This window comes from Amphibalanus amphitrite, unplaced genomic scaffold (genome assembly GCF_019059575.1).
Source record: "Amphibalanus amphitrite isolate SeventyFive unplaced genomic scaffold, NRLGWU_Aamphi_draft 000003F_arrow, whole genome shotgun sequence".
In the NCBI taxonomy this organism is placed as follows: Eukaryota; Metazoa; Arthropoda; class Thecostraca; order Balanomorpha; family Balanidae; genus Amphibalanus; species Amphibalanus amphitrite.
In genome coordinates, this window is record NW_024881500.1 from 224,058 (window position 1) to 247,422 (window position 23,365).

Below are 23,365 nucleotides of genomic sequence, written 5' to 3' on the forward strand. Positions count from 1 at the left end.
CATTTTTCTCTTACTTTCTCTAAGTTTTTACATATCGAAGGGAGCATGACAACTTTTACTCGTAAGCCGTTCACCATGTTAGCCGTTCCGTTAGGCGTTTTGAAATAAATTATATAAATCGCAAGCTGTTTCGCGAAACGTGGCCACGGGTAGCAGCCAGGCTTTATATCGACCCGTTGTATAACACAACAGGTACTAAGCAGTAAGCACCCCGAGGGATTGCCAACTGCAAAGGCGATTAAGGTGAAACGCCTTTCCGTAACAGGCGAAAGGTTCACCAAGTGCGAGTGAAATGCTGCATTTACGTAAGGTGTCATATATTGGCTGGCGTCGTACGAATGAATGTCATGTGCATTTTGCATTATTTACACTCAAAGGCACTTGGTATCAGCACCCAAAAGTCACTCAAGACTGGACCCTTAAAGATCTTCACACAAACCGAAGGGATTTGCCTGAAGTTCCAGCTTTCAAGGCATGCGTTAGCAGGCATGTGCAGTAAAATGCTATGTGAAATAGTCTATGTGTGAGTACATATACATGGGGTATCTCAGAGTGTGTTTAGAGTTTCGGCGAGCCGTTTGATCGTGTTCAGCGCGGTATCCACGGGCGTTTATTTTACACGGCAGCACGTTGCACCGAACCAGTTCTGGTCACTGGAGGCCGTGTTGTACTCCAGACGAACAATGCTGGTGGCAGCAGGAAGCTGGGGGCATTTGAACGGCCACCTGTCAGCAGCAGAGGACACATTGTCAGACTCGGAGCTCCAGCCCGAGATTGCATCTCGGAAGGTCTTACTTCTCATCGGATTGATGTTAGTTTCTCATGGAAAGTGGAAACCAAGATTCTTACAGATAGTGGAAGCTGTTCCAAAACATTATCGAAATCATCACTCACTTTGAAAAGTCGGTCAGGTCCTCTTTGGCCACTACCCAGTTCTGTTTGGGATCGGAGACGGTGAGGTCGACGCAGTCCTCCTCGTCTACGCGATATGGTGGCAACACGGGAGCACACAGCATCACCTCTGGATTCCGGAAATACTTGTCCTTGTCTCCGAGGCCGACAAGGACAGAGCCTTGTTCACAGCGTAACGGAAGCTGAGGGTACAACGCCGTCACGATGCGTGGCTTCAATACACATTTGAAGCGTTACTGATTCCCGGTAATAGGCAAATTGAAATTGAAACTCATAGGGATGCTCAAAGAAGAGCACAATGCATGAACATGAAGTGAAGCCTCTGGCGTCTCGACCATCGGCTTCATTTAAATGCAGAACTCACTTGATCCATTGCCACTTGGGTTGCTTTGCCGAGAACCAGGTCGGGCAGGTGGGCGTATTCGGAGCAGAATACCGCATCCAGATTCTGCAATAGACGGGGTTTCAGGCAGCGAGCTTCCATCATATCACATCAAACCAGATATTTGTATTTCTCTAAGCTATGATCGAACAGGTCGAATTTCCATGTATGAGCGGCCGGCCGGCCCCGACCGTGCGGACGCTTTTGCCAGGCTTATATCTCAGCACCACTTGACCGATTTACTTGCGGACATTTTTGTAGGGTACCTTCATTCCTTAAATTCTAGCAAGTATTGAACTATTCCCGATGCATGTGAGTGACCGGTGACCCCTTATGCACATGCCACGTGCAAAGCGAAGAGGTGCCAGTCAGTGGCGGCGGAACACCTTCAATCAAAGGGGGGCACTGCCGACTTTTGGTCCCATTCTTTCCATGCAACGCCCATAGGGCTAATGTTAAAATGCCCAAATCAAAGGGGGGCATGGTGCCCCGGTGTCCTCCCCGTTCCGCCGCCTATGGTGCCAGTTTTGTAACAGTTGCAATATCTCTGGAACTACTCGGCCGATTACGCTGAAAGTTGGCATGTAGGTAGGCACCCACTAGGCAATGCATATCCATGTGCCAGAGTTGGGGTGCTGCTGCACGTGCGCACGTGCAGGGGTCGATTCCAGATCTCGAGCGGCATGGACCGATTGCGCTCAAATTTGGTACACGGTTAGGGACCAGTTGGTGGGTGCCGTGCACAAGTCAGTTGGGACCCATTTTGCACGTGCGCACGTGCAGGGTGCCGCTTCCAGATCTCGAGAACGGCTGGGCCAATTGTGCTCAAATTTGGCACATCGCTAGAGACCAATTACTAATGTGCCGTGCACTTACCCCCGCTGAAAGGGATCCATTACCCCGAAAGGGGCATGTCTCATCAGTTGCCGACCCCTGCACTAGGCAATGCATTTTCATGCGCCACAGTTGGGATGTTGCTGCACGTGCGCACGTGCAGGGGTCGATTCCAGATCTCGAGAATGGCTGAACCGATTGCGGTCAAATTTGGTACACAGTTAGGGACCGGCTAGTAGGATGTCTATTGTCTTGCACAAGTCAGTTGGAGGTACGTACATACACCCTCACAATAGTTCGCACTTGCAAGGCCCACCCTCTCGCTCGCTCCGTTTGTCGCCCGAAAAGGCGTTTTACTGGTGTAGGGCTGGATGAATTATTTCAGAGGGGGAGGGGAGACTAGGCCTTGAGGGGCCCTTAAGGAAAAGGGCCTCCAAGTGTCTCAAAAGGCCCAAAATCATATTACCTTCATTATTCATGCGTTGCTGCACAAAGCAGGCATGTGGAAGGAAAGTATAGCTATTAGCTATAAATGTTATTGTTTAGCTGGGACAGAGACATTCAAGCATAGAAATATTCAAAACACCAGCTTCGTTTATTAGTTATGGGAGCTGTCGAAAGACGTTCGTCTTTCTTCGTCAGCCTGTCTTAGAAAGCACTTAAAACACACACACACATAATACACCAGGTAAAGACAAGATCTTGTCTTATAATCGCGGTGGCAGTCTTATAACAGGTGGTTATAATCGCAGACGGGGTACAATTGCAGTGACCAACCCAGAAATTACAGTGAAAATTCTGAATCGGCACTTGTATTCAGCAGCAAACAGTTCGGTGGTCCTACGAACGGAACTGCTGCTCTCTCCAAGGCCTTCGGTGCGTTTGTCATCGCCTCCGAACACCACAGGACCTTGTCTGTTTTCTTGACATAGTTATGACTTACGAGACGTCCCCGCGTCCCAGTGGCGGTCTCAGTCAACTTCGTCATAGTGGGGGGGGGGGGAGGGGCATATGTCACCGCCCACCTCTAACTCAAAAAACTAAGAGGGCTAGAAAGACGCGGTAAAAAGCAGCCGATAGTTCTCAATGCGTACGCTTGAAAGTATTCAGTCATTTTTCATCTTAGAGCAATATTGGGGTCACCAGAGGTCATCAAAGGTCAAAATTTGCCAAATGTCATTACATTTTTCAGAAAACATGCCGTTATCTCAGGAACTATGATAGCTAAAAAATGAATGGAAAAGCAATCGATAGCTTTTGAACTCTTCTTTTGAGGTCATCATCAAAATTGACGTCCGGTAAATGGTTAAACTTCCATAGGTCAAACATTGTGAAAATAGCTGTTTTTGGATATTTTTTTTTCACGAATAACTTTTGAACCAGCGAAGATGAAGAATTAGCAATGACACTATCGTGTTTCTCTCCTTCGATCGCTTCGAAAAATATATTTTTTACCTGGAAAGGTCAAGGTCAAACTTTGACCTCAGGTCGAGGTCACGTAATCACCCAAATAGGTCATGTTGCATGTCATTCGATGCATCTCGACAAGACCAATACAATTAAGCCACCCCCAGCGTTCTATCTCTTTCCAATCGTTAGTTATTGGGAAAAATCTGGTTGTAGCCTCAAATGACCTCGGATGACCTTTCTAGAGGTTATCAGCAAAAATGACACCTTTGTCGTCACGGGTGGTCCAAATCATTGTGATTCTGAAATATTTGGACTGTTCCTTATTCCTATGCGTACACACGGAACTAGAGGCATTTTCATTTTTCTCCATTGACTTATAACGGAAAGGTTACGCCACTGGCCTGACCTTAGGTCACAGATATAATAAAATCCGAGATATGCAAAGTATAGGTGCCCATAACATCATGCAACCCACCGAATTTAAAACATATCTGACAAACACTGCAGGCTGGGCATGATTGCAAACTTCTTTGGCTTGGTCAGTTAACTTGACCTGGTGACCTGACCTGACATGACCTGGGGTAAAAAAATCACACATTGTCCAAAATTGATGTACAGCAAGCTACTCCAAGCGACGCGGCGCTACGCACCGCGGTTTTTTATTCACACGCGAAAAAAAAACGCGGCAGGGTGGTAACATACATATAGGGGAGAGCGGGGAGAGTTGCATCATGTCCAAGTTGTATCAGGGCGAATTGTGCCAAACTTATCCAATAGATGGCGCTCATGACACGACCAGCCGACGAGGTTTTCCGGGCGCCACCTTTCCCTGTTCTGTCGTGTGGCTGGGTGGACGCGTCTGGAGGTGAGAGCCGATTTTATGTTTTTTTAATGTCATTCTAAAAAAAAATAAGTTGCAAGAAAATGTGTGTTTTGGGCATTTAGATATGCACGAATTTGAAAGATCTTTGTGGCGGCGGTGAGGGTAGGTTCTAAGGCTGCGTGAGTGAAAATGGATTTCTCCAGCTGTCCGCTGTTTTTTAGCACGAGGATGTTTTTTCCAAGATGGCGGCGAGGTACATGTTGTATCAGAGCCGGGTGGGGTATGTTGTAACATGTATGTATGTATGTATGTATGGGTATGTTGCTTTTGATCGCGAAAGCTAAGCCCTGGCTCGCGTTTGTAGGTAGCTAGTCAATACTCGTTCCATTTCGGCACAATGTGTTGGCTTCTTTGCTCTTAATGGGTCACTTTTGAGTCTAGTCTGTTGATGTTTCGTTCGTTTCGATGTTTCGTTCGGATTGACCTAAGCTTGGTCTAATAAAAGTGAAGCCTTTGAGCATATACATTGTATTAACCCCATTTAATGTTGTTGTTATGTCCAAAACCAGTAGCAAGCACGCTCCCTGAAACGTGAACTAGTGATACAAATTACCCCACCATGTGATACAACTCACCCAAGCCATGGGGCAAGTTGTATCAAAAACATTGTTCTATTCGGCAGACCGTAGAAGAAAAACTGGTAGAGGTAGCGGAAAAGTTACTTTGCACAAAAAAGCAGAAGAATCAAGGAAGGAGATAGTATGGAAATAATGAGTTTATCACGGATAGTTACGAGGTTATGGGTCTCGGAGTAAAAACTGATACAACCCACCCCACTCTCCCCTATGCCCCGCCCCCACCCCCCTACCCCCACTGGGGCGAAGGATTTATAGCATAAAATATTATATAAATGACTGATTTACCTTGCATTGTATATCATATTTGGCATGCAACCATAGCAGGCTAGATATGTTGCAAAAATGTTTCATATGTATGATAAAAAATGCATGCAACACACTCTATGCGTCCCAAACGTCCCACTCTTGGTAGTCGCCAGATAAATCCTATATTGGGGATTATTACCTACCAGTATAACGCCTTTTGGGGCGACTAACGGAGCGAGCGAGAGGGTGGGCCTTGCACGTGCGAAATTTCGAGGGGGTACCTCCAACTGACTTGTGCACGGCACCTTACTAACCGGTCTCTAGCGATGTGCCAAATTTGAGCACAATCGGCCCAGCCGTTCTCGAGATCTGGAAGCGGCGCCCTGCACGTGCGCACGTGCAAAATAGGTCCCAACTGACTTGTGCACGGCACCCTGCTAACCGGTCCCTAACCGTGTACCAAATTTGATCGCAATCGGTCGAGCCGTTCTCGAGATCTGGAAACGACCCCTGCACGTGTGCACGTGCAGCAGCACCCCAACTCTGGCACATAGATATGCAGTGCCTAGTGAGTGCCTACCTACATGCCAACTTTCAGCGCAATCGGCCAAGTAGTTACCGAGATATTGCAACAATTACAAAACTGACACCTCTTCGTTTTGCACGTGGCACGTGCATAAGAGGTCACCCACATGCATCGTGAATAGTCCGATACTTGGTAGAAGGAATGAAGCTACCCTACAAAAATTACCGTGTGTAAATCGGTCAAGTGGTTGCTGAGATATTCATATAACCCGCGCCCCGTAGGGGGGGGGGGGGCCGAAACGGCCCCCCTGTCCTTTTCGGTCGATATCTCCTAAACGGCTGAAGCTATCGCCACCAAACTTTCAGGACCCCTCCGGGCATCAATTTTACACATTGTGACCAAAAATTTTTCCAGAGGCTATGACAGGTTGGCCACAAATGACGTCAGAGTGACGTCATGTTCTGTCATTTTCGACCGAAAAAAGACCTTCGCGAGAAGACCTGTCAGGACTACAGCTTTGAAGATACAGAAAAATGATCAAGACATAAAAGGTGTAGAATTGACAGGGCTACAAAACTGCTATCTCGAATTTTTGAAATTTTTGAGTTTTGACCCCCAAAAATCAAAAAAGTATTGTTTTGGATATATTCGCCAAAAAATCCAAAACGTTTTTTGAGTTTCGAAAAAACCGGAATATATGTGATAGTGCCTACCGTCTTCTATCTACATACCACATTTCAGATCGATACCTCGTTTTTTGGCTAAGTTATAGCGAAAAAACTGTTCAAAAATGATGACGTCAAATTTTCAAACTCAATTTTTGGCAACTCTAGAACTCGTAGAGCAAAACGAAGACCACTATTAGACTCCCCGTGACGAGCTGCATCGAATCGATACCCATTTTATGCAAAAATATCAACTTTGAAATCTGACCTAATTTGACCTGACCTTGACCTGACCTTCACAAAAACGTGACCTAGGCTGCCCCCAAAGGCTGCCTAACCCACATAATCGAATTTGTCATGTAAAATGGACCATAAAACATGTATCACACGACACATTCATATTGTGACCCCCGGTGACCTGACCTCGCTGTGACCTGACAAGGGCTCAATCTTACCAATGCCGTGAATAGGATTTGGCAGCACTGGCCGGAGTTTACGGCTCTGATATCGAAGATATCCTTTTATTTACATCCAGCTAATCTTGTCCAATGATTTTGATAGCGTGAATGATTATGAATGTTGCCTGAACGAATGAATAAGTGAATGCGGAATAGTTCTGAATGTTACCAAATGCTGTGAATGCGCATTCACGGCATTTGGTAAGATTGGGCCCTGGTATCAGTGACCTCAGATAGCAAAGTATGTGTTTGACGAACAATGTGCCATCGATGGTTTTCAATAAATTACCAATTTACTCGCTTTCACAGCACATTTCTTGAATTGCCTGTGAACGGTGAAAATCTGACCTTTGACCTGACCTGTGACGTCATCGGTTTGACCTAGGTCAATGAAATTTGGTCACAAGGTAGTTCCCGGGTGGGGCTATCGAACGCCGTTTGAATTTTGAAAATCGGCCGGTAACTTTCCGAGATCTTAGGGGGGGGGGGGGGCGAAACGGCCCCCCCCCCCCTACGGGTGGTAGGGTCCGCCGGTAGCCCTACGGGGCGCGGGATAAGCCTCGCAAAAGCGTCCGCACGGCCGGGGCCGGCCGGCCGCTCAGACTCAGAAATTTCCGTTAATCTAAGGAAAGACTCCGCTCGCTTCGCTCGCTCCGTAATGAAGCAGCACTTCGTGACTTCTCGCGTAACCATATTCAGCGTAGATGCAAACAACTTATGAATTAGAGTAGTACCTAAAACGCATTTATCGGTGTTAAGACCAAAATAATGGAGCTAGTAAAGCGAATATCTTTCCTCGTGTTTTTTTTTTGCGCTTACTGAAGTGAAAACAAACAGCATCAGCTGATGAGCGGTAGTCAAAGTACTCGCTAAAGATGTGTGGCCGGCATTACCCACCGTCCGTGATTACCCCGCTCTCCCGTACATTAGGTCCCCCAGGTCCCCCTCAGGAAATGGAATTCATGGGGCCCGGGGGGGACGGTCCCCCCGGTCCTCCACGGTTTCTCCAGTCCTGTACTGGTGGTAACAATTTTGGTGTCATGCGACATGCATCATGCATGGGTCGACTCACCAAAGCGTTATGAAAGTCAGCAATCCCCACCAGGACCTTGTTGTGACTATTTTTATCCGTACAGTCGAGGTAGCGCCTGCCGTCTGCGCTCAAAGCGTCTGACTGATGCATTAGATTGAAGATGGTGTTTGTTGCTGTAATGTTAGTACCAATCCGTTAGTATCAGTAAATATGAGCCGATTTCACGACGGCTATCTGGCACACAGTTGGCTCACATTTGGTGCAGTTTTGGTGTATATTTGGCCAAATAAGGTGCATTGTGTTTCTTGGTAGATATTAACTAGCGCTGTACTAGTTAATGGCTAGTGGCTACGTTTCCATGGCACAAGCTAAGCCGATTTTGAAAAATGGATTTGCTCCATTATAGGATCTAGGCATAATTTAAAAATGTAAACATAAGATTAGGTGCTAGCTAAAACCACATATACGCTCATTTTTTGCATAAGGTTAATAGTTTCCGGGAAAAACGCACGTGAAATTTCGCTAAATCGATTTAGACGTGTCCTTGGACGTGTCATGGAAACGTAGTGATTGTATACTGTAGTGTAGATATCAGATAGCGCTTCAATTAAAACACAAATAAGCCATTCGAGGAAACCCGTCGAGGAAACGGCTATCATATGCGTACAAAGTACGTATAAGCTTGGAACGGTATTCTATTCGTTTATACATGGTAGGGTAACTGTGGGGAAAACGCACCCCTGGGTAAACGCCTCCCCTAAAAAAAATCGTATTTCTTATCGACGGATAGGTGTTTTATCCTGTCTTTCAGAACAGTCAGCTGCTTGTTTACGTAGGTCTCTATTTCCGGTTCTGCGTCTTGAGGAGCAGCGTGGGTAGGTGCTGATGTTGGTTTTGGGTGTTGTTTTTGTTGTTTTTACAGAAGATTCCTAATATTTTGATGCCCTCTTTATATCACAAAACTTGCTATTGTGCACATCACTCAAAACTGCGTTTTATTGTCATTCTGTTGAATGTATTATGCTGCGGCGTTAGTGGCGCGTTTTTTGTCAATATTTTGTTGACCGGAAATGGAGTGGATGGGGAAGGACGCCTACTCGATGCATGGGGTAAGACGCCCCCAGTTTTCTGAAAGGGGGGCGTTTTGCACGGTGGTGAGAGTGCAGGGTAGCGCCCTGTAGGTCGGGGCCGAAAAGGCATCTCCCTGTCCTTTTTTGCTGATATATCCTAAACGACTGCAGATATCGTCACCAAACTTTCAGGACTCCTCCGGGCATCCATTTTACACATTGCAACACAATTTTATTCCAAAGGCTATGATAGGTTGACCACAAATGACGTCAGAATGACGTCAAGTTCTGCCATGTTCATCATTTTCCGTTGATGGATGGGGTGGGGGCGCTTTGCACATGGGTGTGGGCGTATTACCCAGGGTATGGGGCAAAACGCCCTTTTGTAAGGGTATGCGAAAACCTTTTTGGGGGGTTAAATACCACACGCAGGTGTCTTTTCTTGGTCTCAAAGCGTAGTAAAAAGAATGAGCTACATGATGGTGCCCAAAGGTTTAAGTAATCTGTGTTGGGTTGAGTGTCAGAAGGTTTCGCGCTTAAGGGGGGCGTTTTTGACCTATTCACCCTATTAATGTAGCAGGCGTAACCTGACATACCTAGTTGCAACTTGTATGCTTAGAACTTAAAGCTTCGATATCTTGCAAAATTGTTTGTATTTAGCCATCAGAAATCATCGCCTATAGTACATAATAGCCGTTTTCACGACGGGGTATCCGGCGAGTGCACCTAATTTGACCAAATCTGCACCTAATCTCTTTTACAGCAAATATCTTTATTTTATGAATTTATTTCAGTGTTTTAATCGATGATGTTCTCTGATAATGTGACAATTAAAGCTGGCATATAAGCAATTAGTGCAACCCTAGCTGATAGCTATTAACCCGCGCCCGGCTGGGGGTCCTGGATTTCCACGCCCTGCTGGGGGGAGGGGGGTGTTTGAACACCCCCCCCTTCTAACTCGGCTCCTGGACTACGTAGCGATACACGGAAGGCGGCGTTCGAAAGAGCGTAAAAAATAATGACGAAATCACTTCGGTCAATTTTTTGGTCAGGTCAAAGGTCAGGTCACCAGAGGTCATTGAAGGCAAAATTTCGCCGATTTCCAGGTCGAATGTCGAAAATTTCCAAGAAGACAACGCATAACTCGGGAACCAATAGAGCTACAGCAACGCAGAAAAGCGCATTCGATAGCCCTATTAACGCCCTTTCTGAATAATTCTCTCAGATTTGACCTAACGTCAATGGTTTTGCCTGCAGGGGGCAAAAACTGCAAAAATAGCCGATTTTTTTCGGAAACAGTTTTTCTGCAATGCTTTTTGACCCAAGCATTGTACGAGCTTACTTTTACCGGCATCGTGTTCCTCTCGTCAAGACGCATCGAATGAACTATAACTTGACCTTGAAAGGTCAGCTTGAAAATTTGACCTCAGGTCAAGGTCATGACCTGACCGGAAAGGGTCATGTTGCATATCAGTCGATCCGTATCGTCGAGCTGAACACATCTAAGGCGTTTTCATCGCTCTAGCATGCCTCTATCAAAAGTTATTTGCGAAAAACTGTTAGATACCATTCGTGACCTAAGATGACCTCAGGGCATAAACAGGGGTCACGGACATCATTTTCATGTTCCGTGTGTATAAGCCACTTGTAATGCAGTGTTTGGGAGTGTTTATAATGTGTTTCGTCCAAAAGAGGCGAATTTCAATTTTCTCCCATTGACTTATAATGGGGAGGTCGCAAAATTGACCTGACCTTAGGTCATCGATATCCAAATTCTGAGATGAACATTTTGTACATGCTATTGCTCTTAGCAATCGCTGAAAGTTTCAAAGCGATCGGTCATTCGGTGTAGCTATGACAGACATTGAAACTTTTTATGAGGTGAGGTCACTTCAAGTGACCTGGTGACCTGACCTGGAATGACCTTGGCCTGAAATTTTCACAACATGTGTAGAATTGATGTATAATAAGGTGTACCAAAAACGGCGGCGCTCCGCGCCACCGTTTTTGGGATATTCGCGAAAAACCACAAGGGGGGTGTTCAAACACCCCCCCCCCCCAGCAGGGCGCGGGTTAAGAGACTCACTGAACCTAATTTGACCAAATCTGCACCAAATCTGCACCAGATGTGCACCAAATGTGTACAGATGGCCGTCGTGAAAACGGCTAATAACTATAGCAGCCTTGCAGGAGAAGAGAGAAAAAGGGAGGACTGCATAAACCTACGTATGCACCTACCACGGAATATATAGTCTACGACATATATTAGGTACCTACGACATATAGTCTACGACATATATTACGACATATAGTCTACGACATATATTGTCGTAGACTATATATTCCGTGCACCTACTATGGGTTCTCAAGTCTTCCTTTAAAGGGACACTCCCACCTTAACATTAGTTTTGATTTGAGATAGCCAATTTGGTGGCCATGGCCTGCAAATACCGGTTTGGGCACTCACAACATCGACAAATGCTTTAATTCGGAGATATGGAATTTCAAACTTGCAGTTTTCGGATTCTAAGGGGCTAGTGCATTGGTATGCCCCCTTAGAATTTGTGACGTCAGCGGAGATCTAACGATTTTTAAATCTTTTACTAAAACGTTTGGTAGCACGCGGTGGTATATGCTGCTTTGCGCGCAACAAATGCCGCACTTTCAAATAAAGTCGCTAGGAACAGCGGAGATCCCAAAAAGTAAACAAAAGTAAAAGTCTAATATCTTGAAAACCGGTGAATATTTTTCGATGAAATTTGGTAGATATTCGTTTTCGCTCTTTCTGAACCGAGCGACATCACTTTCGTGCCAATTCATTAACTTTTTGAAGGTGGGAGGGTCCCTTTAACCAATCAGCACGAGTTTAGAGTCTACCTATGCGCTATTTAAACTCACCGACACTTGTGGTGGTTTCTGTGGTGGCAACGGTCACTGTGGTGCTTTGAACGGTGGTGTTCGCCTGGCTGCTGGTCTCAGTAGGTGGACCTGTGCTGGAGGCCGTGGGCCCAGTGGTGAACTGCCTGCTGGTGGTCTCCGTGGTGACTGCTGGTGGTGACTGGTGCTCTCCGTGACTGCTGCTGGTCTCCGTGGGTTCAGTCGTGGTGAACTGTCCGGGGCCGGTCACCGGCCGGCCGGAGCCTGAACGTGTGACAATATGTGACTCAGTGTCCGACAATGGAGATGTATTGGTTATTTCAACGTTCTGCCACAAAAACAAATCCAAAACTGGAAATGAGCTGTTTTCTTGAAGGAACTCATGCTCAAGTCTAATAACCTGATCATCTTTCTAGCGATTATCTACTTGTATTGTAGCCATGCACTCACCACAAATGGTGGTGTTCTGCGCGAACTCTCCCGGGGGACAGGAGCACGTGTTCTCCCAGCAGGTGACCTCTCCCGAGGTCAAGAGGTAACAGTCGTGGTCAGAGCTGCACCAGTCGCCCAGGTAGGCTGACCAGCACCGGCCAGATGAGATTATACGCGGAGTCAAAACAAACGTCAGAGACACATCATTGCGAGCGCAACAGCTAATCACCACTGATCTAAACTGGCTTGGACACTTCTCTGAGTTGGAAAGTCATGTCTCGTCTTTCGGACCCATGGAGCTGTAGCAAGGCTACATCTTGGGACGTCTTAACGTTTTCAGATCGGGACCCAGCCGCCCGCCATACTCCCCTCCCCATACTCAGCAGCAGCAGTCATCATACCGTGACGCACTGGTCACATGCCTTCAATCCCCGCCCCTCATCCCCACCAGTGTCAGCGCCGTCGGGACAGAGAGCCGGCCGGCCGCCGCCGCCGTAGCGTCAGCAAATTCTCGTCTAGAACGGACTACCGTCTTCAACGACCCCGCAGGATGAGCGACAGAGGCACATCACAGCCCCGAATGAGCTGCTGTGGCGCAATGACCACAGTCCGCTGTCATCGCCACATGCCTGCCCTCACTGCGACTCATCCACAACTGAGTCAGCAACGGCCGGCCGCCGTCGCCGCAGATTCAGCAGCTTTATCCGAGCCGAGTGACTGTCTCCAACGACCCAGGGGCGTAGCCGCGAGGGTACGTCACCAACCCCTCCCCGAAGAGCCCCAAATGGTCACCAGGGGACAGCACAGGACCGAAGTCGCAAAATCCATGAGCAATGGAAGGGGACGTTGAAAACACTCAAGTAAAAGGTTACATAAACACTGGATGTCAAGTCGTAGCTAATATACAAGAGAACTACAAGAAACCAGTAAAATTTCAAGACGTAAATTGCATCCCAGACGGTACCCTGGGAGCGGACCAATCAGAGAAGAGTTGGTAATGACGCATCAGAGCGGCAGAGGAACGCTCGCCGCCGGAGGCTGACAGACAGATCCCTGGGGGACTCCGGCCGAGTGACACACGCCCGATCCCACCATGTAAGTTCCCTGAGATTATCCTGGCGGCTGGGTGGGGTAAATTAAACGGGGTTTAAGAAATTTATATTATGAATTAACAACGTAACGAATACAGCTAAATATCAATACCGTACAGGCTGGACGCAGGTTACCAAAGCTTTTTTAGGAATATTGTGTGTGGATTTTGCCTGATTGGTTATTATTCGGCAAATGCGTCGTAACTTGGGAAATGATTTAATCTATGGAAGAAGCTACGGAAAAGGCAGAACTTTTCGTTAGGAATCAGAACCTTAGTGGGTTGGCGAGAAAACTGGCACATACAGCGTAGATAATATTTTGTTTCCAATGATTGAAACTGGCTTAGTTTCCGGAACGCGTAATATGATAAGATCTGTTTAGCTTTGTTGGTTAGGAAATCTTCGAATGATTAAATGTTAGGTAACAATTAGCAAACCAGAGTATGATATCAGTTGTAAAGGAAAATGTTCACTATTGACTTATCGTCGTTGGCGGAGAAACGTACCATTTCTTTACTGTTTTACTGTTACCGCTTGCTCGCATTGCTTCGCTTCACAAATATATCAATCTGTTATTTTCATAAAGAGTCTTGAGGGAAATTTTCGGGAAAGGGTAGGAAGTTATCAGTACAAAATGAAGGGTCGGAAAGAGAGGGAGAACACGAGGGTAAATCGGGACGATCGGGACAAGAGAGAATTATGGGCGGCAGCAGAGAAAGACGGTAGCTGCGAGCACTGACTCATCCGCGCACTGGTCGGAGGCTGAGGAGCTGGCCCGGAGAAGTTCCAGAAAGGTGAGTGATTTTCTTTCATTGTAATGCTACGGTGTTCCGAAATCAGTAGAAGGTTTTCTGTAAATTCTCCGAAGGTTGTGTAAGTACATAGATATCAGGATAGGATTCGGGAAGTAGGATTAAAGATATTAGGATGTACATCCGTTCGTTTGTTTATGGGATCAACGACTAAAATATGCCCTGCATTCCTTCATACGCCCATCCTAAAGCCCCGACGAGTTACTGGTGATCAGTTCTCGTCGTAACCCGTCCAAACGCTCATCCTACGCCCCGACGAGTTACTGGTGATCAGTTCTTGTCGTACCCCGTCCATTCGCTCATCCTAAGCCCCGACGAGTTACTGGTGATCAGTTCTTGTCGTACCCCGTCCAAGCACTCATCCCAAGCCCCGACGAGTTACTGGTGATCAGTTCTTGTCGCACCCCGTCCATTCGCTCATCCTAAGCCCCGACGAGTTACTGGTGATCAGTTCTTGTCGTACCCCGTCCAAACGCTCATCCTAAGCCCCGACGAGTTACTGGTGATCAGTTCTTGTCGTGCCCCGTCCATTCGCTCATCCTACGCCCCGACGAGTTACTGGTGATCAGTTCTTGTCGCACCCCGTCCATTCGCTCATCCTACGCCCCGACGAGTTACTGGTGATCAGTTCTTGTCGTAACCCGTCCATACGTCCAACCTAGCCCCGGTGAGTTACTGGTGATCAGTTCTCGCCGTACCCTGTCCGAAAGAGAGCCCCAATCTAGACCCCCGGTACTAAATATATTATCCATCAGTCTTCCCACTAATAGTCGTTGATTTCCGTTGAATAAGGAAAGAATGGGTTCAGTAAGATCAAGATAGGAATGATAACGAGCAGCTAAACTTGTGAGTGCTCGCCTTGACCGAGCCGTATTTTGTCAGCTAAGAACGTTAGTTGTTTAGAATGAGATAATTGAGGATATAATTTTACGAAGTAATTTCCGTGAACGGTTTAAGAGCGCCAGGTGTTGCTTTGAGCAGGGTTAAAGTAGGATGTTAGCCTTGTCGGGAAATGATTATTCAGTTAAACCGTTGTTTTATGCTATTACGATCATACAGTGGACGTAAGGAAAGGGATACGAGTGCGAAGTAGGAATAGGGCAGGTAGTCCGAGGCGATGTGTTGTTGATGAGATGGGTAGGAATTCCTCGGGAAATGTAAGGGAGTCGAGAGTAGGTTGAGGCGGGAAGTTTCCTTTTTTTTTAATTATCGTACGGGCAATTGTTTTTTTCTTCGAGGCTAGACGGCTTGTGTGCCCGGCTTCTATGTCGATATTTCTACCAACATGGCTTTTGTACAGTTGAGTGCGTACAGCGAGAGGTCTGTATTGTCAGGGCGGTGTCAACAATGTCTGCACGTCTTATTTCGACCGAGAGTAGGGGCCGTAGCGTAGTGTCGTGAGGTAGTGACGTCGGTAGGTTTGTCAGTAGGTGGAAGGTGGATTGAGTTGGAGTTGCAGGGTAAGCAAACGAAGTATTGAGAGGTATGTAGGTCGTTCGGATAATTTTGGTGGTCAAGGTAGTTGAGCCCCTGTAAAAGTTAGTGAGGCCTGATAAGTCCTAGTCGGTGGGATAGGCATCGATAAGTCCTCGGAGTCGACGGGCTCCCCCGTAAAAGTTAGGCCGAGATGTAGTGACGTCGAGTGACGTGGTGTCGGTGCAGCGTGTGCTGCGGTGTTAATGGTAACTCGGCAGGCCGACGGGCCCTAAATTGAGGCAGGCCCGGGATGGGACAGCATGGTAGCCTCCGGTGAGTTTTACTTAGCTTCTTTGTTATATGGCGGATAGCAGACAGAAGACGACACTTAACCCTCGCCCGCACATGCCATTTTCCCATCCTAGAACGCACATGGGGGGGGGGGGGTTGCCACCCCCCCCCCCCCGCGCCATTTCGTTCCTGTTGGAGATAGAGCTTAGCAGTAAAGACCAAAAAGATTCTTTGGGAAGAGACGAATCCAATGATACCCAGTTTTACCTTCTCAGGTCAGTCATTGACCTTCCAGGTCAGGTCAAACTAAAAAATGTTGCTGTTTTGGGTCACCGTTGGATATCAAGTGCGCTGCTTATCAAATACCGATGACGATGCTGTTTTCTGGTGCCTAGCCAGCTAGAACCTCTTTGTCACACTATCCGACCAGAATTTTGCTGCTGAGGTCATTTCAGGTCAAGTTAGGTCAAGGTCAATTATATGTGTTTGTATGTCTGTGTGTGTCTGTGTGTATACTGATGTGTGCACCGATTGTTTTTGGGTCCATATCACATGAAATCATGATCTGAGAAGCTTTTACAAAAAATGCAGTCAAAAAACTTCACAAAAAGTAAATTCAGCTTGCCTAAAACGCAATTATCTTAGATGACCTAGGTTGACCTTGACCCTGACCTTGACCCCTGTACATCGTCGAACAACATGTTCCATGATAGGTGGGAGGTAAGACTGGCAAAAAAGGCCGAAATCAGGGTGTCAAAAGCTCACAAGGCCCATGGCAAACGCAAGATGTTGAGAATTGGCCATTTGGGTCATGACATGACCTGAAAAACAAGGTCATATCTCCGAAACCAAAAGTCACAGCAACTTGAAATTTTCAGTGGATATCAAGAAAGGATAGACAAGCAGCTATACGAAAAATCAGCCTTCTAGCTTCAAAAATGTTGAGTGCAGAGCAGAAAGACTGCCTGGGGGGGGGGTGGCAACCACCCCCCCCATGTGCGGGCGAGGGTTAAGACCCTGTTAGCGCAAGTGTAGGCAATTTAATGGACATTTATCCCGCCTGGGGGTCAATCGTTCATCTGGTCACCGGCACTACTGGATGGGAATTTTTGGGGCAGCACAAACGAATAGTAGCATGTAAGACGTGAAAGGGGAAAGGTGAATGGAGACGGATGAATCTTAGAGTAAGGACCAGTAGGAGTTGTGCTGAACTCAGCCGGAATGATCGTATGAAATGACACTTGAGGGCATAAGGAATTTAAGCACTAATATATCATTCAACCTCGCAAAGCCGATTCAATGTACCAGAATGACCAGCCTCAAATAACATAAAGCATCGACTATCACCCGATGCAATATTGTCTGCAAGGGAGGACTTTCACCACTTTCTATCTTTTCTCTATCTTTGTTCTTCCTCTATTATTTCTTCTCATTTTCTTCTTTGACCGTCTATCGAGGGAGTATTGACGAAAGGGTGGCGGTATTCTTCATTTCTACCTAACTATAATTTCACACTAAAACTTCACTTTACCACTTTTCCCACTTTCCTATCAGCCTCCCGCGCTACAATATTTGGCGCCCAACGTGGGGCTTTGGGCTTTCTGGTCATTGTCTTAGTTGGTAGATTGGCGCAAGTCGCACGGACCCGTAGAAAATAGGAAGTTATATGTAAAGTGGGTAGGGAGGATGGTTAGGTGAATTAGGACGTACCCCTCTCACGTGTGCCGTGGGCATAAGTAGTATTCGTTTTGCAAGCAGAACTCGTTGTTCTATGTTATTGTAGAAGGATTTGACGTAGGAGTAATTATGTTGGGAGTAAAGAGGTATTTGGTTGGCACTAAGCATTGGAAGGGAATATTTTGGGTTGGGGCACCCAGCCGCCATCTATTCTTCCCCGTCCGTTCCCTTTAATTGTCGTTGGCCGGGGTCCCGGGGTTCTCCTGAAGAAATTGGTTGAGCCTGCCATTTCATAAGATGTTTGAGACCTAAATGGCGAGAAGAGGTTGTTCAAGGAAACTTAACCTACCTGTTGTTGAAAGGATTACCCGTGCGAAGAGCAGCAGTATTGAACCAAATTTGCCAGAGGAGCAATTTGTCAGAAAGTTAGGAGGGCAGCAGAATCGAGAAATTCAGATGGGCAGAGAAGTCAAGCTTTTGAACGAGCACGCATTTGAGGGAGACAACGGAGGACTTCAACGACCATGGAAAACCGGATAACGATCATCACACATGCAAAATTATCAGCTTCAATTTTGATAGTTTTAAGCGTTGGAAAAGTTTTAGAGCAGGCAGGATCGGAAAAGGAACAGGGTGCTGTCTCTAGGAATGGTTGGTTTGATGTACAACGAGGACTTGACGTCATCCTCCCTAACCCGACCAGTTAAGCTTCTTTGATAAGTGCAAGGGTTTGGGATGTAAAGTAAGAGAAATGCCATTTTCTCTATTATTCAATATTCATGTTTTGGGGAAAGTTTTTAGGACGGAAGTAAATGGCGAGACAGTAGATACTGCAGGAATTCCTATAGGAGATAGGTTAAATCACTTTGGAAGGCGGGGAGCGTGGACAAAGGGAGCAAACCGTACCAGCGTCATCACACGTGGGAACGGGAAGAACGATGTGGGGAGCAGGATCGAGCGGTTAACGGAGAAACTTGAACGGATGAATGTAGCGAAGAAGAGTGACCATGACAGGCTGCAGGAGCTGCGAACAACGGAGGAAGCGGTGCGCCGGGATATTGAAGAGATCAAAAGACAGGTTGAAGAATTGATGGTCACTATGTAAAGGGAAGGAGATGTGAAGTAGATGAAGGAAGAAAAAGGAATTTAAATGTTATGGGCAGTCACGGAAAACCAAGTAAATCGTCTATTCAAGAACCTTGTTGAGCAAGGAATTGTCTGACGGGGGTTGCGGGCCTTACCCCAAATGGTCCGGTTCCGTACTCTGGTCCGGAACTGTCAAATGCCACATTCCCTTTTACTCAGTCAATATTTCCCTCGTGTCAACTACGACTACTGCAAGTATCCTGATCCCTCCGAGCCCGGACAAGATCCTTTCCCATGCCTGTGGCCGTCTTCCTTGAAAGCATATATCCCACCTGGCTATAATCCGTCCCAAGTTAGATAGAGGAATAGAATGAGATGGCAGTATGGATCCTTCTCAAAGAACTCCTACACATCCTCAAAGCTATTCGTTCCTTCCCAATCCCCCGGCAAAGATCGTGTTATTTATCCTAGTCCTACCTTATGTAAAGTAATTGAAGCGGCTGTCCCCGACCCAACCCTAAGGCCGCAATGCTAACCCACACCCACCACCCACCCCACGTTTCTGCACGAGCCAGCCGCTGCGCTGAACGACTTCTGCTGCATGGCCCGACCCAGTGGCCGTCGGTTCCTGCTGGAGGCTGGCTGCCTCGCCTACATCGTCGGAGCTGACCTCTGCCGAGCCCGCTACTGGCCCGTCGCCCTCTGCAGCGCAGTCACCCGAGGTGACCGTTAGCTACGGCACGACCGTTCGAGCTGGTGAACGCCTTGCTTCACTGCTTCGCTGTTGCTGCTTCTGCTGTTCGAGCTGGTGGACGACCCTGCTTCTTCTGCTTTATCCGGTCGGTCACGCTGGTGGACGACCCTGCTGCGCCGCTACTTCATCTACAACATCGTCCCGAGCTGGTAGACGACCCAACTGCGCTGCTTCTTCTGCTATACCTGGTTGGTCGACCTGGTGAATGGCCTGCTTCATTACTTCGGCGCCAGTTGAGCCCGATCGGTCGCACTGGTGGACAACCCCGCTTCGCTGCTGCTTCTTCCGCAATACCCAGTTGGTTGCGCTGGTGGAGGCAACTACAAGACGTCGTCCCGAACTGGTGGACGACCCTGCTTCCCTGCTTCGCTGCTTCGAATCTACCTGGCGTCGGCCGAGCTGGGGAACGACCTCCTTGTCATGCATAGGCTTCATATGATACGCCTTCGTCAGAGTCATCGCTGGTTGTTGGCAGCTGCCTTCTTCGCTCTCATCAATACCTTCATCAGCGTCATCCCATGACGGGGTAACGAGCTGGAACGGAGCGTCTGTCCCAGCTGCACCGCCGGCCACTTCACTTTACCACTTTTCCCACTTTCCTATCAGCCTCCCGCGCTACAGAGCTTACCCATGTCTCCCTCAGAACCCATGGAGCCTACCCATGTCTCCCCTCAGGCGGACCCAGAGCTCATCCATGTCTCTCCTACAGTGAACCCAGAGCTCACGGACCCAGAGCTCACGGACCCAGAGCTCATCCATGTCTCCCCTGAGGTGGACCCAGTCCCAGAGCTCACCCATGTCTCTCCTATTGCGAACCCAGAGCTCACCCATGTCTCCCCTGCGGTGGAACCAGAGCTCACCCATGTCTCTCCTGTAGCGGACCTAGAACTCACGGACCCAGAGCTCACCCATGTCTCTCCTGTAGCGAACCCACGGCACCGTGCCGTTCATCAGTCTGCTGCTGTTGACGTTTCCCCTCCTGTTGAACAGAGTGCAGCTGCCGTCGCCGAAACTGAAGCTCAGGCAGTCGTCCCTGACCAGACATTCGGTCATGCAGTCGCCTGCGGACGGTAAATGTGGTGTCGGCCACGGCGAGCATTGGTGATATCGCATTGGTGTAATTTATATAAAGCAATTCCAATATTTATTCGGCGTGGCTGTGATATGTGAATGAAAAGAAAGGCACGGTTAAGTACCTACTTTGTAGTTGACACACGCTTCGTAACTTCATTTACGCTAAGTATTCGTTAGAAGGCATACAAATAAAAATACATGGAGACAGAATATAAAAAGATCAGTCCACTTTGCACCATTTCCAAACACTAGCTGCACCCAAAATTGATGACGATCTTTTAATTGGTCACAAACGGATAGGTATAGTTATCAACTGTAATGTAAAACGAGACATAGGTACCTATGACGGTGTTTTTTCTCACGAAGAACCCTTTCAGGATTCGTTCCAGAGGCCAGGGTCAAACAAACAGGAACAAGTGACAACAACCTTAGTCCGTAACATGATAACAATGTCATGATTATTCCCGCGAGTAAATTCGCAACATTTATTCCCATGGGTTACGCATGTCTCGAGAAACGATAGATAATTAGTTTTGTTTTGTATTTTTGCGACATGCGTGCATGTCTGTTTGTCCTTTGCCATTAGTCCCCAAGGTATTCCGGAATGTCATTAGCCTGGGTGTTCTAGGTCATTCGGGAACGAACGGAAGCGCAACACCGCCTGCAAATGCACGTGCGCTGTAGGTATAAATACACTGCAGTTACAGCCAGTGTATAGGTATGTACTTACATACATACATTCTAGAGCCGTCAATCGGGTGAGATGTTTCAACAGATATCTCGATTTGTTTTTGGCATTTCAAGTTCACTTTGTTTTTCGTACAAACATAAGCAATTCCTTGTTTCGTTTCTAATTGTCCGTTTGTTGCTTTGCTGGTTGTAGGTATTTCTGACCTACGAATTTTGAGGAAGGTGCTTACTGTTGAGTTCAATTGGAATTTCGCATACAGTCGGCTCTTCTCCTTCATCTATGCTTGATTTGGGTCTTATTTTTCATATTGGTATTTTTGCATGGTTTCGGTTGGTATACATTCAACTTGATTTCGGATTCTCAATGCCAATACCTATTCTTAGCTGGGCATTGGCCATTATATTTATAAAGGTTGCATCGCTATCAAGTCTCTAAACAACGATCACTCGCCATACGTTTGTGAGCACGATCACCGCAGTGCCTCAGAGGATCCCTGTAGCCCAGTCCCACCTCACTCACATTCAGAGCGCTCCGTCCCTGAGGAGATGACCTCGTCGTCCGGAGGAGTGTCGTTCCGAAACGTCCAGCTGGCGGTCAGCACCACAAACGCCCCCTCGGGCAGCCAGCCCAGCGCGCTGCTCACCAGCACCTGCATTAGTAGCATTAGCAGCAGCATTAGCAGCAGCGGCAGCGGCAGCCCGGAGGACCCCATGACGCGTCCCGGCCGCAGCGCCGGAGCGAGCTCAGTGAGGGATCCGCCGCCCGTGCAGGGACCGACCAGGGGCGTCGTGACGCACCGACAAGGGGCGTGGTGACGCACTGTCAGGGGGCGTGGTCGCGGTGGCCGTCGGTCGTAACAAACTGACCGTTGGGTGTGTCCATATTGAATAAGGAATCATGATATATTCTGTCAGCTGAAATGGCCTATTACCCGACACACTCTTAACCCCCGCCCGGGTGAGGGTCTAAGCCAACTTCGCCACGGTGTGTGAGGCGGTGTACCTATTTGGCCACACCGAAAGTAAGAAAGATAGAAAGACGAGGATAAAAGCTATAGATACTAGGTAGATCGGTATAAGATTCTTCAGAGTAATAATTTTCCTCGAGTTTTGCAATTTTTTCATACCTACATCGGTGCAAACTTGATACTTAATAGAGCTACAGTGCCGCGGAAAAAACGCATTGGATAGCTCTTTTAAAGGCTAAAGCTCTTTCTGAGTAGTGTTTTTGCTCTTTCTGAGTACCACAAATTAAATCTGGGGTCAACAATTTAGCCTAAAGGAGGCAAAAACCCAAAATTTAACTTCTTTGCAGAACACGTTATTCTGAAATAGTTAGCTTGTAATACCAAAGCTCGCATCATGTTCATTTTACCAGCATCACGTTTCTCTCTTTGACACGAGTCGAATTAATTATAAGTTAATCCGAAAAAGTCTAGCTTGAAATTTGACCTTAGTTTAAGGTCATGGAAAATGTCATATTGCATATAGGTAGACTTGTATCGTTGCGTGAGCGCATCCAAGGTTCTTTCATCGTTCACATGTTTCTACCTCAAGTCATTGTCAAAAATCTGTGAGAGATATTTCATGACCTGACTCTGAGAAGACCACAGAGGCATGGGTGTAATTTTCTGATTAACCCGCGCCCCAGTGGCGGTCTCAGCCAACTTCGCCCTAGTGGGGGGGGGGGGGGCATATGTTACCACCCACCTCTAACTCAAAAACTAAGAGGGATAGAAAGACGCAGTAAAAAGCAGTCGATAGCTCTCAATGCGTACGTTTGAAAGTATTCAGTCATTTTTCATCTTAGAGCAATATTGGGGTCACCAGAGGTCATCAAAGGTCAAAATTTGCCGATGGTCATTATATTTTTCAGAAAACATGCCGTTATCTCAGGAACTATGGTAGCTAGAAAAGCGCATGGAAATGCAATCGATAGCTTTTGACCTCTTCTTTTGATAAGGTCATAATCGAAATTGACCTCAGGTCAACGGTTTAGCCTCCAGAGGGCAAAAACTCCAAAAATAACTGTTTTTTCGAAAAGTGTTTTTCGACAATAACTTTTGACTACAAAAAGCCACGACATTTCTACTGCCAGAATCGTGTTCCTCTCGCCGAGACGCGTCGAATGAACTATAATTTGACCTTGAAAGGTCAACTTGAAAATT

The 23,365-nt window shown here is 47.1% G+C and overlaps 1 protein-coding gene across 1 annotated transcript; it reads right to left on the reverse strand.

Annotated features, from left to right (window-relative positions):
• Window positions 1-582: 582 nt before the first annotated feature.
• Window positions 583-21,910, reverse strand: LOC122370166. Its single transcript, XM_043345569.1, has 7 exons — window positions 21,718-21,910; window positions 20,342-20,494; window positions 12,325-12,450; window positions 11,896-12,138; window positions 1,277-1,360; window positions 895-1,094; window positions 583-725 (listed from the first exon to the last, which is right to left on the reverse strand). Exons 1-6 carry the CDS (start codon window positions 21,908-21,910, stop codon window positions 1,078-1,080), a joined length of 816 nt encoding a protein of 271 aa, XP_043201504.1. The 3' UTR covers window positions 583-725; window positions 895-1,077.
• Window positions 21,911-23,365: the final 1,455 nt, after the last annotated feature.